Below are 16,158 nucleotides of genomic sequence, written 5' to 3'. Positions count from 1 at the left end.
ATAGACTTGGGCCAGAATTGACAGACCTTATTTACAATGCACAAGCTCTATATTTCTAATGAAACTAATAAAATATTAGATTCAATCTCCTGTTAATCTGAAAGCACTATGAAACTCATCTGAAAATGTCACCTAAGACAACCATAGAATACTGGTATGAACAATTTGTGAATGAAAACAAGTGGATTTACTAATGTTTTTATATAAAGAGCAAATTTATTGAACCATTCCAGACCAAGTCAATTGTCAACAATTTTATTTAGAAATTTAAACAAAACTATACAACTTAAGGGCTACACTTAAATCTATCCTTAAATACAATGTCACTTGACATCGAGTTGTTCACCTGCCAATTCTTTATGATCTAATACTTTAACTGTTATAAATTTTCAAGCAAACCTCCTCATGTGAATGATGTCAAATCTGAAAGCAAGAGACTTTTCCAGTAAAAGAGATTTGACTTTGTAGGGGGAAAATATATTAAATAAAATCAGTTTTTATCAACCAAGTTTATTAAGATATATAAATCTTTAATAAAAAGTCTTAACTAGCAAAGTCCAGTGGAAGCCTATAATAGCAAAATGTGACCAGACATTCTGAACTTAGTATTTTTATTATCTCCTTGTCTTCCACTTTTGTTTTTTTTTAACCATGCAGCCTCCCTTACCGAGATCTTAAGTTTTCAGTTAAAGACAGTATGTACAAATTCTCACATCAAAGCACTATTTCACCTCGAGTATCTAGATCGAGAACGAGACCGTGAGCGCTTTGAACGAGATCCTGAACGTCGAGAATGAGACCGAGATCGGGAACGTTTGCAAGATCTGAAAGATAAAGAATTACAATATAACAATAAATCTAATTATATACAACGGAGGAAATGAAAAATAAAAACAGCAAGAAAATATTAGCCATTGGCCTAAGTAAAATTTAATTTTTGAAGCTCTTTGTTATATGATATCAACAGAAACTTCATTTTCTACGTGAAAGGCATCTGCAAGTAATTTAAGCAATTTATATTTTTCTAAAAGCAATAACCAATACTGACCTTCGACTACGACTCCGAGACCGTTTCCTTCTATCTCTGCTATGACTTCTGCTACTGCGATGATTTCGGCTAGGACTGCGGCTCTTTCGTTTTTCCTTTTCCCTGTCACCTATTTTTTCTTGTTCTCTTTTACGACGTTCTTCTCGTTCCTTCTCCCTCTGAGCTCTTCTTTCAGCAACGCTTTTCTGAAGAAATTGCAAAATGATTAAAGAAAGAGGAATACAAATTAAATTCAAGAGATTGACAGAATAATTAAATCACTGATTACCTTGAGATCTTCTAATTTTTCTCTAATTGTGATGAAGCCAAGATGTAATTTGCCTCCAAAATGATCTGCAAGCCGTCTATCATTATCATGGATACCCAAATAAGCTGAACATACTTCACAAACACGGAGTTTCTGTTGTTGATAGCTGGAAGCTGGCATTGAATTTCTATATTCAATCTGTAAAGAAAATAATATTTACATCACAAACAAATACTGTTCTAAAAACTTACATTAACTAATTGGTCCTAATCTGAATACCTTTACTCCTAGTTACATTTAACTCATTTAAGTGTTACAGTAAAGCTTTTTCAGCTCACCAGAAAAAAATTACTTGCTCTTAATGTGAAATAAATTTATGAACAAACAAATCAATAAAAAGCAAGTATGCTTGTTTATGTAATGACCTATAAGTTATCAATAAGTCCTAATGCTGCAACATAACATGTTGAAGTGCACTCCTCAATCAGTACAAACTGAATTTTCCAAAGATATTTGGATTCAGTTTCAATGTCTACCAAGGTAATTTATTATTCTGTGTTCAATTTGGATGTTATAAATTTATTATTAAATTATTCAATTAAATGTTACCACTGATTTGATTAAAACTTTACAAATTGAATATCTCAATGTTTGAAAATCTTACTAAAAGAAATAAAACATTAAAAAAAAAAATCCAATCATGAAATATTACCTCAGCTTGTCCTTTTTGTTTTTTTAACTCTTCTACTTCTTCCATCAATTTTAGAGATTCATTTACATGTCCTTCAGCTCCAACAGTCTCAGCTTTTGCTAATTTAGTACCAATTTGTTCACCAAGTTGATGAATAATTTCAGCCTAGAAATAAAAATATGACAAATGAACTCTTATTTTAGATGGACATTCACATCTGCAATCAACATTATGTATTTTACAATTATGACCTAACCTTTTAACTCAATTCACGAGATTAAAATACCATTGCACTGGTTTTATAGAAAGAAATATTTTTGAAAGTTTTATTCTTCAAGTGTGCTGTTATTCCTGCTATCATTTTACAGTTGACCATTAAGCCAAACACAGGCAGAGGATCTAAGATCAAAGTGTTGGAGGGGACATATGACAATTTCAACAAACAACATTATCAGGCAATGTAGGAACCCAGCCATTTGTGCTTCAACATCAAAATTTAGTTTATTAAGATAATTTTCACATTCTATTGAGAAATTCTAACCTCAATTATCTCATTTCCAATGATTTAAAAAAAAATTCTTTTTCAGAATAAAATCATTTAGTAGCAGTAATAACTTCAAAAATTTTAATGAAAATCTTTGAACGTTTAAAGGGCCTACAAACAAGCCATCACAAATTGAGAGTATAGATTAAGGACCATTATATTTATAGTCTGCACTTCTGAAGAAACATATTTTGCATTATAATGACCCAATTACATTCTTGTAACAAAGAAGCCTCTATAATTATAAGAAATGCATGTAATAAGCAATTTCATATTAATGGCAAAACAAGTGCAAATTAAATGTTCAATGCTTTCTCAATCAATTGAAATGTCAATCTATTATGTATTATGGTTGTAATGACTGAATTTTTAGTAGAATCTGAAGCAGTTGCAAATGTAAAAATGGCATTTGATAATATTGCAAGATACAAGTGGTGGCTTGATGCTTTTGTACTTATGTATTACCAGTAATGGGCCAAAACCATATTTTGAGGAATTTTATGGAGGGACTCAAGTTCATAAATACAATCTATAAAGATATGTTGTGAAATATGTTCTTAAATGTTTGTAGAAATTCTGTTTATTTAAAAGAATTTCTATCTTTCCTCATCATCAGGACTTTGCCTAAAAATTGCAATATCAATATGACCACTTTTGCCTAAGCCTGCACATCAATTAATTTTGGTTCTAAAAATGTCCATTATTTCATGCCTTCAGTTAGCTAGAAGAGTTTGCTTCAGTTCATTTACATTTCTTCATTCTTGATGCTTCACTTTTCTACATAAGACACATCAGCCAAATGACTGGATAAACAATAAAGAAAAGAATATGTTGTCTTGAAGAATGACTATCAATGATAACAGAGATAGCAGTAACAGTAGCCTCAGTGATAATCATAAAGCTGTTTCACACAAATCCAGTGGAAAGTTAATAGTACCAAGGAATAAAAATTGCTCAGAAAAGAAAACTTCCAAAAGCACCCATTTGAGTTTGCTGCCATTCCTGTTTGCCTTTTTTTCTCAAAAATGACTGTCAAGCTTAGATAGCAAGCCTTCTCCTTGCTAAGGTTAACAGCTAACCATGATTGTACCCTTCTTTATAAAATTATTTAGCTGCCACAGAAAGTCTCTTATACTGACTAACCAAAAAACATTTTACAATTGTTATTTGTAACTTGACATACAATTTTAATATACATTAGCTATGTGTCACCCTCAACACTTCCCTTTCTACACATTTTCTAAAATTAAATAATATACTCCTAATACACACACACAAAAAAAATTTCTGAAAAATGTAAATGTTTTATGACATCATCCCACAAATTATTTCTTTTCAAAACAAACACAAAATTAGAAATGAAACTCTTTAAAATATTTCTCCCTGTAGCATGAACCCTCACTCCACCACACCTACTGGCCAGTTTATATAAAAAAAGAAAGAACCTAAAGAACTAAGATGTTTTTTTTTGTAGAAATTGCCAGATGAAATTATGTATAGATTGTTTCTCCAATATTTGAGAAATTTAGGCATTATATAATGCTTGTCCTCCCATTTTAAGAAACGACTCCAGACCCAACTGTTTTAGTGATTTAAGGGGTTGCAAAAGAAAATAAGTGATAGGGATTAAAAAGCTAACTATCAGTAAACACTTACCTTCTGGTTTGCTTCTTCACTAAGCTCTTCTTGGGTTTCTTTCAACCGTCGTTTTGCAAGTTCTGTTTTTCTGTCACATTCAGCAATAAACGACTGAAGATGTTCCATAGCCTAAAGAAATATAAAATATAGACATGTTTTTGCATGAGAAGAAGAATCACAATTTTGCTTTCTTTCAAAAAAAATTTTTTTATTTTGGTGAGATTCAATATTTAACTTAAAATTTCTGAAGAAAAATGGGAGCACCAAAGAGCTCCAATTATTGGGAGACAGGTTTGAATGACATTTAGAAACAAGTGGAAGGATACAATTTATCATTGTGCTAGTGAGCTTTCTAATTGGTCAGTTTTTGTTATCTGGACAGGATCATAGAATGTATAAAGGAGTTATTGTCCCAGACATGTTTGACAAGTGTTCTAGAGAGAAAGGCACTTATAGTTTGCAAAGAATCAACATCTGTTTGGAGCTGAAGTAGTTCCTGTTCCATCAAAAACTAGGCATTGTTGCATGGAGTGTTTCACTGGAATAACACTATAGTGAGCTATTGGTGTAGAGAAGGACTAGACTAACAACTGCTGAAGATAGAATGCAAGTTGGAGAAAATCCTATTGACATACTCAAGTACAGCCTACAGACAAACAGCTTTGCTAAGGTGATTACATCAGACATGTGGAAAGGCTTTGCTAATATCAAAAGCAACAATACTTTTAGGTAAGTTCTTGAAATCACTAGCTGTGATATGAAGATTTCTAGCAGAGCTAGACTTATGAAAACAATATTGGTAACCACCGGGGAAAAGACTCAACATGATGAAATAGTTTATTATGATTGTCAGAAGTGCAAGTGATAGATCAGTAGCTAGCAAGTTCAGATAAGATTCCTCCTTTGAGATAGAGAAACCTGTAAGTGCCTTCTAAGCTATGACAGATAGCCAAAAATAAAGAGTTTGGAAAAGGAAGGCCAACCCAGAGATCACTGTTTAAAGACAAGAAACAAAAGCCAATGCTTTAGGTTTAAAATTAGATATTTTGTTTTGTGTGCACAAGGTCCTGAGATTAGTACCCTTATTATCAATCCAGTTAGCAACTAGGTGATAATTTGAAGCATCTAAGATAAGTGTTAAAATAAAAACATAGCTTTACTCACATCAATGTCATAATAATAGTCTTTTCCTTTGGTTGCTTGTTCATAGTCAGCTCTGAGGGCTAAATCATGTATTTTAGGACATTCTCCTAAATCCATGCGCTGCAAGAGATAAAAATACAATTAACTGATTAAAATTATCCACGATTCAAAAAATAAAAAAAAACTAGAATATCTGCTGTTGAATCAATTCAAAATGTACTAAAAAAATATTTTCTTCTCTTCTAAAGCACCTTCAGTACCAGTAATCCAACTAGAATGTTCTTCACATTACTTATTCCCTGATGTAACCCAATAGACAAAGTGGAGAGAAAAAAAAAATGTGAAGTAGTGAGTTGTGATTTTCTGACGTGTGTTGGGGGGACAAATTCTATTGCTGAAACCATGCATGAAAAAAAAAATTCTTAAAACTGTACTTGCAGATCCAAAGCAAATATATATAATATATATATAGTCAGTGGGCATTTTGTTTTTGTTACACCCTCCCACCCAACCAAACCAGTCAACTTACAAGCCAAAGCTAATCCCAAACTATCATCACAAAAACAGTTGATAGTGCTACTCACATGTAGTAAAAAGCACTGATTTAATAGCAATTTGCTAGTACCAAGAAGACTCCATCAAACCTGTAGCAATGGTTTACTGAAATGAAGACAAAGCAACCCTGTTCCAATGATCGAGAATGTAAACATATAATAGGGTTTCCCAGCATGACTTAGCAGCTGGCAGCAAGAGATGGAAACAATATTAGATAGTTCTAATGTATCAACACAATGACTGAATTTATAGCTATCTATATTAACTAGAAACTTGTCAAATTAGAAAAAATAACAGCAGCACACTATACAAGATCGATAGTTGCCGCATCATTTTGAAAACAATCAGTCAATTCTTCATTATCAATTTGTAATTACATCTGACTGTAACAATTTTAATTAGTCAAAATGTTTGCAGTGTAGACTGACCAGATGCCCTTGCCATGCATGAAAACCCTAAAAGAAAAAAAAGTGTCATCTAACAAAGACGTAGTACTGAATTACACCTAGTACTTAACACTTCTAAGTTTAGTTGTTCTAATACAGCACGTTAACTAATGAAATTACAAACTGCTTTCTCTATTGCTAACAATGAGGATTTTTTAAGTAAGCATTGTCAAAAGCCTTTCAAGGACATTTGGCCTAAAATTGTATGTTAAACAACTAATACTCTTAGACATAACATTACTAAGCATTCAGTTATTAGAAAAACAATGCTTTTATATTCTAATAGATAGTTCTAAATATCTTTTCACAAATGTTCAACCATTCTGTTTTTATAATAAAACAGCATAGATAAATCTATGATTTCACAGCTACAATACTGCAACTTTTAGAATATGCCAAATGATAATTAAGTAATGAGTATCATTGCAAAGGCATTAGTCACATAACTGCAACAGCTCTAACTGGAAATCAAAAAGCGGCTGAAGATTCAGTTCAAGAAAATAACGCCATATATATCTGGCATAGCACATGAAATTTAAGTTAAAACCAAAAAGTTTATGAAGACTACATACACATATGCTTATAATTTTCTGTGACTATGTGTCATCCACTTAATTTCTTGTAAAAGCTAAACTGTAAAATTTACCATACAATAGTTACAAAGTATTTGTAACTTAAATCTGATATCTACATATATAGTTGTAGTTTATTAAAATTGAAAATCCCGAAAATGAGCCCCTAAAGAATACACACTATCAAGCCAACTACGTACCAAAATCAGCATGAAGAAATCATTTTGCTCAGCCTTATTAGTAAATATTTAAGAGAAACTCACCGTGCTCGAGAGTATGTCATGGGGGCAGCAGCCAAGCAGGAAACTCTTACATACCCGAGGATCATCAAACTTCACCTTGTACTTGTTGTTTTCCCCTAAAAGCAATCCAGCATAGCCAAACTTCTCAGTAACAATAACGATAAAGCATTTTATTGCAAAGGGTATCTTTTTTTTACTATTAAAAAAAACAAAAAGAAAATAACAAAGACCTCTTTTTTTGTTTTATGGAATCGATATCATTACAATTCTGATTAGCTTGTTTATTTTTTGAAAGACATCTGACATCTAGTCAGAAGAAATATATTTGTGCCTTTAAAGACATATATGAAATAAGAGATCCCTTACTTGAAAAACAATTAAGGGTTGTGACCAAACCCATGTGAGCATGAGAGAAAGATGTAAAAACTAATGAGAATACATATATAGAGAGTTTTCAAGAATGTGAAAGCAAACATCTTGCTTGCATTTCCTTTAATGACAAAACTATAAATTGCTGTAGAAAGATAAATTAATGTACTATCTAAGAATTATCAACTCGAGGACTTTGTTACTTTTTTTCTTTTTCTTTTTTTTTAATAGAGGATAAAAAGGTTCCACAAAGTTTTGCAAGGCAAAAAAGTTTAAGAGAAAATCTAGGAATACCAAAATATAAATTGAGAAAAATAGAAAAAAAAAAAAAAAAAATCAATCCATATAATTTTGATTTCCTTGATGTGAGCACACAAAGATTTAAAAAGTACTTATCAAATCACTGGTTTGAAATCCTGCCTTGTAGCAACCTGTGGAATCTTTTTGATTTCTAATGTTCATACTGCAGAACAAGTCCATTTACAAGGAATAAAAATACTTGCTTTAACTCTTCCATTTTATATTGCTGAAGAAATGAGGCACTAACCAAAGCTAAGTTTCATGAAAAGAGATTAAAAAAAAAAAAATTTAAGTGGCATGGGGTGCTGACACATTTGGGGTGGGAAAAACAGACTAAGGTTACACTTACGTAAGCTTCCCAAAAGTATGACAGATTTAAGTAACCAGGTAAGCAAACAGGAGCATTCATTCAAAATCTGTTGATCATCAATACTACTAGCCTGTAGCAAAATGTCAGCACAATAAAATAATGAGGGTAGTTATGAAAAGATGAAGGGGGAAAAGCAATGAAAGAGTTAAAGCAGATTATTTTGAAAACTGCTTTTGTATCCATATCATGATGACATTGACATGTTATTGTGCAAACTTACCAGAACTTGATCAGGACACCATGCTTTCTTCAGCATTCATCATACAACAGCTAGAGTTTTATAGCATAAATTCATGATTAATCTACCATAGCATAAGTAAACTAACAATATATTCAACAAAGCTACAGTATATTTGGAAATTGAAGTTAATAGGAAAAAAAAAACAACTAATTGTTCAGTAATAGAGTGATTCCTATGATCAATGTTTTTAAATAGTAAATGATAACCTTGGAAGGATCTAATTTTAACTATTCTAGTTGTAAAGTAGAACTGGGTGTGTTTCTATATAATACAAACCCTTTTTTTAAAATTATATTCCATCAGTAAGTTAAAACATTGAGAAGGGTTATATATTTTAGAGTGAAATCACTATCTCAAGTATTTTTAATGGCATTAAAATTTATGCAAATGAAATATTCCTAAATTATCAAAAAGTTACTGGTTAAAATGTAAGCAGAAATTTAAATGAATTTTATGATGTAAAATGTCAGTCTAAAATAGTTATAATTTATTTTAAAAATATGTATTAAAAAAGTCAAAACATTGCACACAGTAACTATGTGCAATCTCCACTGAGTATATACATTAAATACACACTGCGATTAATCCATTTTTGCAACAGCAAAATCCCCACCTATTGCCGCCAGGGTATGATGGTGTGGCCTCAACCTGAGCCCTCATCTGAAAAAAGATTTCCAGCTCATTGCTTCCCTTTTTTTTAAACAAAAGAAAACAACTAACTACATAAAAATTAGCATTATTTCACTTACAAATTATAATTAAAACAAATTACCTAATAATGTTTTTCTCTCTTGTTAAAATAGCCAGAGCCAATTACAAATATAAACAGCAATTATTTATCAAGGAGAAAAATTAATTTGACAATATACATTACATGCCAAATTACAAACAAAAAAAATTTACACTCATAATAAAGACCAGTTTGTTGGACCAACACAGTAGAAGAGGTAGTAGCAGTAGTAGCATGACAGTGATTACTTGGAAATAATGCAAACAAGGATCCTCTGGAAATAGTTAGGAAATTGAACTCACGGCTTGGGGTTCACCAGCTTTGCAATATTGACTTGATAACACCACATAACATTCTCCCCTTTAAAAATAGGGATTGACATTAATAAATAAGGTATTCAGGCAGAATTTTGGCAGCAACTTTATACAAATACATACCTAAAATCTAAGAAATCCACACTAGAAAATCAAGCCAAATGTCATTAATTAAAAAAAAAAAAAAAAGCAGTATTTGTGTATAAAGTGTTAAAAAAAAAAAGAAAAAGCTACTTAAAAGTAAAAACATTTATATATTCATATGAATATAATAATAGGTACTATTTATATACTTGAAGTCCTCAACCCTAAGAGGTTTGTTCAATACTTGAACAAATCACCAACATTTTGTAAAATAGCAATATTTCAATACCTCTGGTTAAAATAAAAATCAGTATTTGCTACAACCTAAAGATTTTTCAGCAGCATTACTAGCAGAAATTATTCCAGCAACAATTCAACAAAGTATTTTCACCAACCATTTTTCTGCCAAGGACTTAATTCAGCCATTTTGTATTCTTAAAACTTTCGAAAAGGAAGCAACAAAACCCTTAAATCTGAAGCAGGAACAATTGGCAATTCACAATTTAGAATTAAACATGAAAAAAAAAACTTGCTTATTTTCATAATGCTAACTCAATGTCAACTTATACTGTTATATTTCATAAGATAAAATTGCAATTTCCAGAAAATATGAAAGAAATCTATATACTTCACAGATCAATATATATAATATATACACGATCAAATTTTTATGAAATGCAATTCAGACACTAAAGATCTAATTGATATCTCATCATACCTTTAAATGAAATATTTACTAATATGATTTATCCGATTTTCAAGTTATTTTATTATTCTAACAATGGAACATTCAAATACATTACATAATGCAGTTTTATTAATATATAATAGACACTACTGGACATAGTGTTGATCTTATATATGTGGATTTTTAAAAAAATCTTATTTTATTTTAGTGCTTAACTTCTCAGTGTAATATAATAAAAACGGATCCGATTAAGCTTGCTGACGACTGCCTCTACAAAGGAACCTTACACAATGAAATGCACTTAAGATATTTTATTCCGATGACGTACTTGGGAAAATTTCCTATCGCAATGAAGCTTTAATAAATAATGCACATTCTATTTTCTGCCTTTTGACTTCTAGTCGCAAACCGATTACCTATAAGCAATTACAGGAAATTACGTGTGTGTGTGTGTGTGTCTGTGTGTAAGAGAAAATCAGGTCAGCAATTCGTCCTAAACCAACGAGATATATAATCCATTATCATTGTAGCTGTTTAAAACTAGACTACCATTTGGTTTCTGAACCAATTTTTACCCTTATAATAATAAACAGAATTTTTTAAAAATACTAAAAAATATTGTAAGAATGTGAAACCGAGAAGACTGTGGTCTGACGACCAAGAAAAAGGGATCTTCTTTCTGCAGTGTAAAAAGACGCAAAAACGAATGGTGTTCTTTCTTAACTACTTTCACTGCCAAGTGATGGAGAGGAGGGGTTATTACATGATGAAGACGTAAAGGGGTGCTGCAGTTGCTAAAAAGACCAGTTGTATGTATCTAATAAAACAATATAAGCTTGCTGTAAATGCAACTGACAATTATAATTTATATAGGTTTCCAGTTTTTTTTATATACATACATATATATATATATAAATATAAGAGGTTAGCTGTCTTCAAACTATATCGACCAAAACACCAGATTCCAAATACTACGCCATTATTCAATTGCACAAAAGAAAATAATTAGGAAACTTAAAAAGAAAAACACCAGAAAAAAATAACGCAACGATCCATTAACAGCATTATTGTTATAATTAGTCAATTATTGAGAACAAAGCAAACAGAAAATACAATGGAAATATGACAATTAAGCACTATCAATTAAGTGGAACATATTCGACAGTTGTTTTTTTGTTGTCGTTCTTTTTATCTTCGGGAGTTTGAACATACTTTTATTTCAATAAAAAATCGAAACCCAAAAATCACATTAATTTAATATCAATAAGTTCGTCAAGGAGGACTGTGACATATAAAGATGTGTGAGATAAATATCTTAACCAGCTTTTTAGATCCTTGAGTGACACGCAGGTCTAAATTTAAAAAATCATAATTGAAAATATATATATACGAGTTTGACCCGTCAGCTAAATTATTTCGAGGTGTTTTGCTATTTCAAATTAAAAATTCATCAATAAAATCCATTGTAGAAACAACTGAGTGACACGTAGTCATTCACCGATGATTATCCTTTTTTAATTAGAAGAAACCAGAAATGCAATTAACCAGAATTTAGCGCAGATAGTAAGAATATGAAAATAAATCTCAACGTAAATAGGGGGAACATTAGCAATAAAATGTCGATGATTGAGAGAATAGTTAAAACATACAAAAATAATGCTATAAACGAGGATAGTCTGGTGTTATTTAACTGAATTTGCTTTGCGTTTGATTCTGAACAAGAGTAAAAACGACTCAATATGGCCGTTCGTCACTGCCAAAATTTTTCAACAGACAGAGAGATTTCAATGTCTCATATTCCAAGTCTTTCTTTCATATATATATATATATATATATATATATATATTACATACATATATGTACAAGGGGTAGGGGAAAAAATTTACACATTCATACTTATATTAGCAGACAAAAATCAACGAACGAACAAACATCATCCAAACACCGACATCGATACAGCTTTTTTATAATTACCAAAAATATATTTACACAATTTTTGAAGATGAAAAAAAGGCGACTTTAGTTCAAATTTCTCGAGTTAGATTTTTTTTTCAAAATTAGTAACAAAATTATTTTGATATTTGGAGATTTCGATATGATTTTTTTCTCTCCTTCGTTGATTTGGGGGGGAAAATGGTTTTAAAAATATAATATAGGCGCAGGAGTGGTTGTATGGTAAGTAGGTTGCTTACCAACCACATGATTCCGGGTTCAGTCCCACTGCGTGACACCTTGGGCAAGTGTCTTCTACTATAGCCTCGAGTCGACCAAAGCCTTTTGAGGGGATTTAGTAGACGGAAACTGAAAGAATCCGTCGTATATATGTATATATATGCGTGTGTGCTTGTGTTTTTTACCCCCAACATCGCTCGACAACCGATGCTGGTGTGTTTACGTCCCCGTAACTTAGCGGTTCGGCAAAAAGAGAGACTGATAGAATAAGTACTAGGCTTACAAAGAATAAGTCCCGGGGTCGATTTGCACGACTAAAAAAGGCGGTGCTCCAGCATGGCCGCAGTCAAAAGAACTGAAACAAGTAAAAGAGCTTGCGTGGAGGGAAGAAAGAGACGAAAAACTGAAGACAAGAGAAGGAAAATTAATTATTTTTTTTTTTTTATAAAAATTTCGCAAGGATTTTTTTTTTGTTTCATGTTCATGTTTTTTACTTACCATCTCGACCTGTGCCCATTAATTCATCGAGCATAGCACGAATCTGATCGTGAGCCGACATTTTCGCTTCCTTTGAAATAGATCTCTACCTCTCTCTCTCTCTCTCTCTCTCTATCCTAAGACTGGATTGAAAGAAACTGTTGATTGTGAATCAACCAAAGACGGTTTACTACTCGTATATATGTATTTCTCTTCACTGATGTCTGCCTGCTGAAATAATAGTGCGACGTTTTGGATGACGTTTGTAGCGGCAACTAAAAACAGTTGAAGCGTCCAACCAGGAAACTTAATGCATTCAAACTGATTCGACGGACATTGCCGAGTTCAACCGAACGACTACCGGAATTGGTGGTTTCAACAAATAACGGGAAATACCGAAACGTTAATTTTTTGGTTTGGTGGTGATTATCATATTTATATATTTAGATTGAATTTTAATTGTTTCTCGTCTTCAGAATTAAATTTTGGTAAATCACCTTGTTATATTATTAGAAATAGATATTTAATGAACTTTACGCGGTCGCTCGACCTGCTGAAATATAAGCAGCCAAAATTTCTCTCAATAACATGTGACTATGTTGAAAAGATTGTCGTCACTAATGGAACATCTGATCAGTGTGATCTGAAAATGAAATAACTACCAAATATTTAATTAGGGAATACAAAACGCCAAGGAATACCAAACGGTAATTGACAAAAGACGGGAATGTCACGGTTGGAACGCTTTTTATTGGAGCTGAATTTGAACTAAATAACAATCAAATATTGAGAGAATTACTATATGATAGGGAATAAAAAAATGTTAAGGAACACTAAACAAGGTAATAGCTCAAATATATATATAAGACAGGATGGTCACGCGTGGAACGCCTTTCATGAGGGTTGAATTAGGAACTAAACCAAATATTTAATTGTAAGAGATTACCGTATAATAGGGAATAGAAAATGTTAAGGAACACCAAAAAATGTGATGATTCCTATATAAAGACAGGATAGTCACGCTTGGAACGCTTTTAATATGGGCTGAATTTGAACTTATCAACCAAATGCTTAATAAGAGACTAACCATATAATAGCGATATTTATACTAAAAGCAGCAAAAGAATAGATAAGTACTTCTAAATCAGAATATATAATTACTATGTAAGCAATGAGACAGATTATAAAATAGTTTAATTTAAAGACTTCTAAATTAAGATACATAATCACTATATACTTTATTCAAATACGGGAAGTGGAAAAAATTAGGAATCAAATGAAAATCAGACAAGCAATTTTTTCATTGTTTTAAACCCAATTATTGCATAAAATTTTACAATATAGAAGAATCATTTTACAATATGAGTTTAGATATAATTTGATATTATACGAATTTTACCGGAAATTACCGAGAATAGGTTGCACTCAGGATTTGAGTTACTAAACGGAAATCACAAAATTGCTATGCCTTCTTTACGAACATGTCATTTCTTATCGAATATCCGTTTAGTAGAAGTTTATTTTGGGGTAAAATGTAGCTTCTTAGCAGCATAAAATATTCAATATCATCTTTCAAGATCTTTTTTTGTCATGCCTAGAAATAACTATAGTATATTTTCATGAATTAAAAAAAAAAAGCAATCTTTCGGTTTATGTACGTATAATGGTGGACGACAAAATAAAGAGTTAAAGAATTGCTACACAATTACACGGTAAACCACAGTATTCATTTCACAGAAAAATCGCCCATACATCTTGTTTGTTGAAATAATACCTAGTAAACTCCAAGTAAGTTTAGAAGAGACTGCTCTAAGTCCCATGCAATCCACGATATTTACTTTTGATGAAATTCCCAGATATAGTTAGGAAGTTAAGAGACACGCTTTGCAACCATGTGGTTTTGAGTTCAATTCCACTGTGTGGAACCTTGGGCAAGTGTCTTCTACTGTGTAGCGCAAGCCAACCAATAAATAGTCTTGTGGATGAATTTCATAGGCAGAAACTGTGTGGAAGTACATTTGTATATATATATATAGATAGATAGATATATATAGGTCCTCAGTAAATCATTAATCCGAAAGAGAAGCGTACTCTAAGTTGTAGAGCAGTAGAGTAATTAAATAAAGATAGTTGTGGCTGGTCTGTTATCAAACACATACTCAATATATGTGCTTTGCTAGTTTGCCAGTAGGCTGCGATTTAGCACAGTGGAGATGACTCCCCCAAAGCACCGGCTGTTAAAACACCTGAAATTCATAGATAAGTGACACAACTTCTCAATGGACATTAGTGTTTTGCTATTTTTGTGGCTTCTCTACATCATGTACGTGAACTGAATCGCCAGTCCATTACTATTTATACAAATAGTGTAAAAACCATTTGCTGGTATGCCCTGGTGATGCATACATAAGAGGAAATACAAATATGAATTAGAAGCTGCGCCAGTGTTTAAATATTACCAAACACATACTCAATGTATGTGTTTTGTTTGTTCACCTCCAATTCTGTAAAAACATGTCTGATCATGGGGAAATATCACCTTGCTTGGAAATAGGTAAAGGTTAGTAGCAAGAAGGGCAACTGGTCATAAGAAATCTTCAAATAAACTCAGTCAGATCCATGCAAGCATGGAAAAATAGACATTAAACAAGAGGGTGCTATAAAGTTCCTGGCTTTAATGGTATAGTGAAAGACCTAGTTGGAGGCCCAACCTTCCAAGTTCTTTTATAGAGCTTAGAAAAACAGAAAGACTGCTGTAATAAGTGTGTAAATCTGAGAGAGAAATATGTTGAATAAAATCATAATTAACTGATTCTCCTGTATTTTCTTTTACCCAAAGCCAGGAACTTTTCATCATCCCGTCATCTATCTATATATATAAAAATGAGAATGTGTGTCTGTCTGTGTGTATGTGTGTTTCCCTAAAACTCGAGAACTAGACAACCAATTTCATTTAAATTTTACACATGTCTTACTTAGGGTTCCGGTTGTGTTTTAGTCAAAAAAAATTTTTTAACTTCTTGCAGAGTTCGAGCCCACGGCAACATATCTCCTCCACTATTTAAGTATTATGTGTCAAAAGTGAAACAAAAACACTCATGTCAAATACTTTCACTTTAAAAATGAAACTATTCCACTAACTGAAACAATCACATTTCCATACTGTAATGACAGATACTTTCACTTTAATGGTGTGTGTGTATATATATATATATATATATATATATATACAGAGAGAGAGAAAGAGAGAGATATGTATATGTACACGTATATGTATAGATATATAT

At 31.8% G+C, this 16,158-nt stretch overlaps 1 protein-coding gene across 4 annotated transcripts; it reads right to left on the bottom strand.

The window, feature by feature from the left end:
* Nucleotides 1-239: 239 nt before the first annotated feature.
* On the bottom strand, nt 240-13,220 carry LOC106867267 (putative RNA-binding protein Luc7-like 1). Of its 4 annotated transcripts, XM_014912093.2 has the most exons (10): nt 12,893-13,216; nt 9,439-9,496; nt 7,148-7,242; nt 5,896-5,971; nt 5,333-5,431; nt 4,187-4,297; nt 2,008-2,151; nt 1,317-1,493; nt 1,049-1,233; nt 240-824 (listed from the first exon to the last, which is right to left on the bottom strand). In XM_014912093.2, exons 5-10 carry the CDS (start codon nt 5,426-5,428, stop codon nt 728-730), a joined length of 810 nt encoding a protein of 269 aa, XP_014767579.1. In that variant the 5' UTR covers nt 5,429-5,431; nt 5,896-5,971; nt 7,148-7,242; nt 9,439-9,496; nt 12,893-13,216; the 3' UTR covers nt 240-727. The 4 variants fall into 4 exon arrangements, with proteins under 4 accessions (XP_014767579.1, XP_014767580.1, XP_014767578.1 ...); XM_014912094.2 differs by lacking the exon at nt 5,896-5,971 and having other exon boundaries at nt 12,893-13,215; XM_014912092.2 differs by lacking the exons at nt 5,896-5,971; nt 9,439-9,496 and having other exon boundaries at nt 12,893-13,220.
* Nucleotides 13,221-16,158: the final 2,938 nt, after the last annotated feature.

The sequence above is a fragment of the Octopus bimaculoides genome, chromosome 9 (assembly GCF_001194135.2).
Source record: "Octopus bimaculoides isolate UCB-OBI-ISO-001 chromosome 9, ASM119413v2, whole genome shotgun sequence".
In the NCBI taxonomy this organism is placed as follows: Eukaryota; Metazoa; Mollusca; class Cephalopoda; order Octopoda; family Octopodidae; genus Octopus; species Octopus bimaculoides.
The sequence above is the reverse complement of the archived record's forward strand: the minus strand, read 5'-3'. Positions and strand labels throughout refer to the sequence as shown.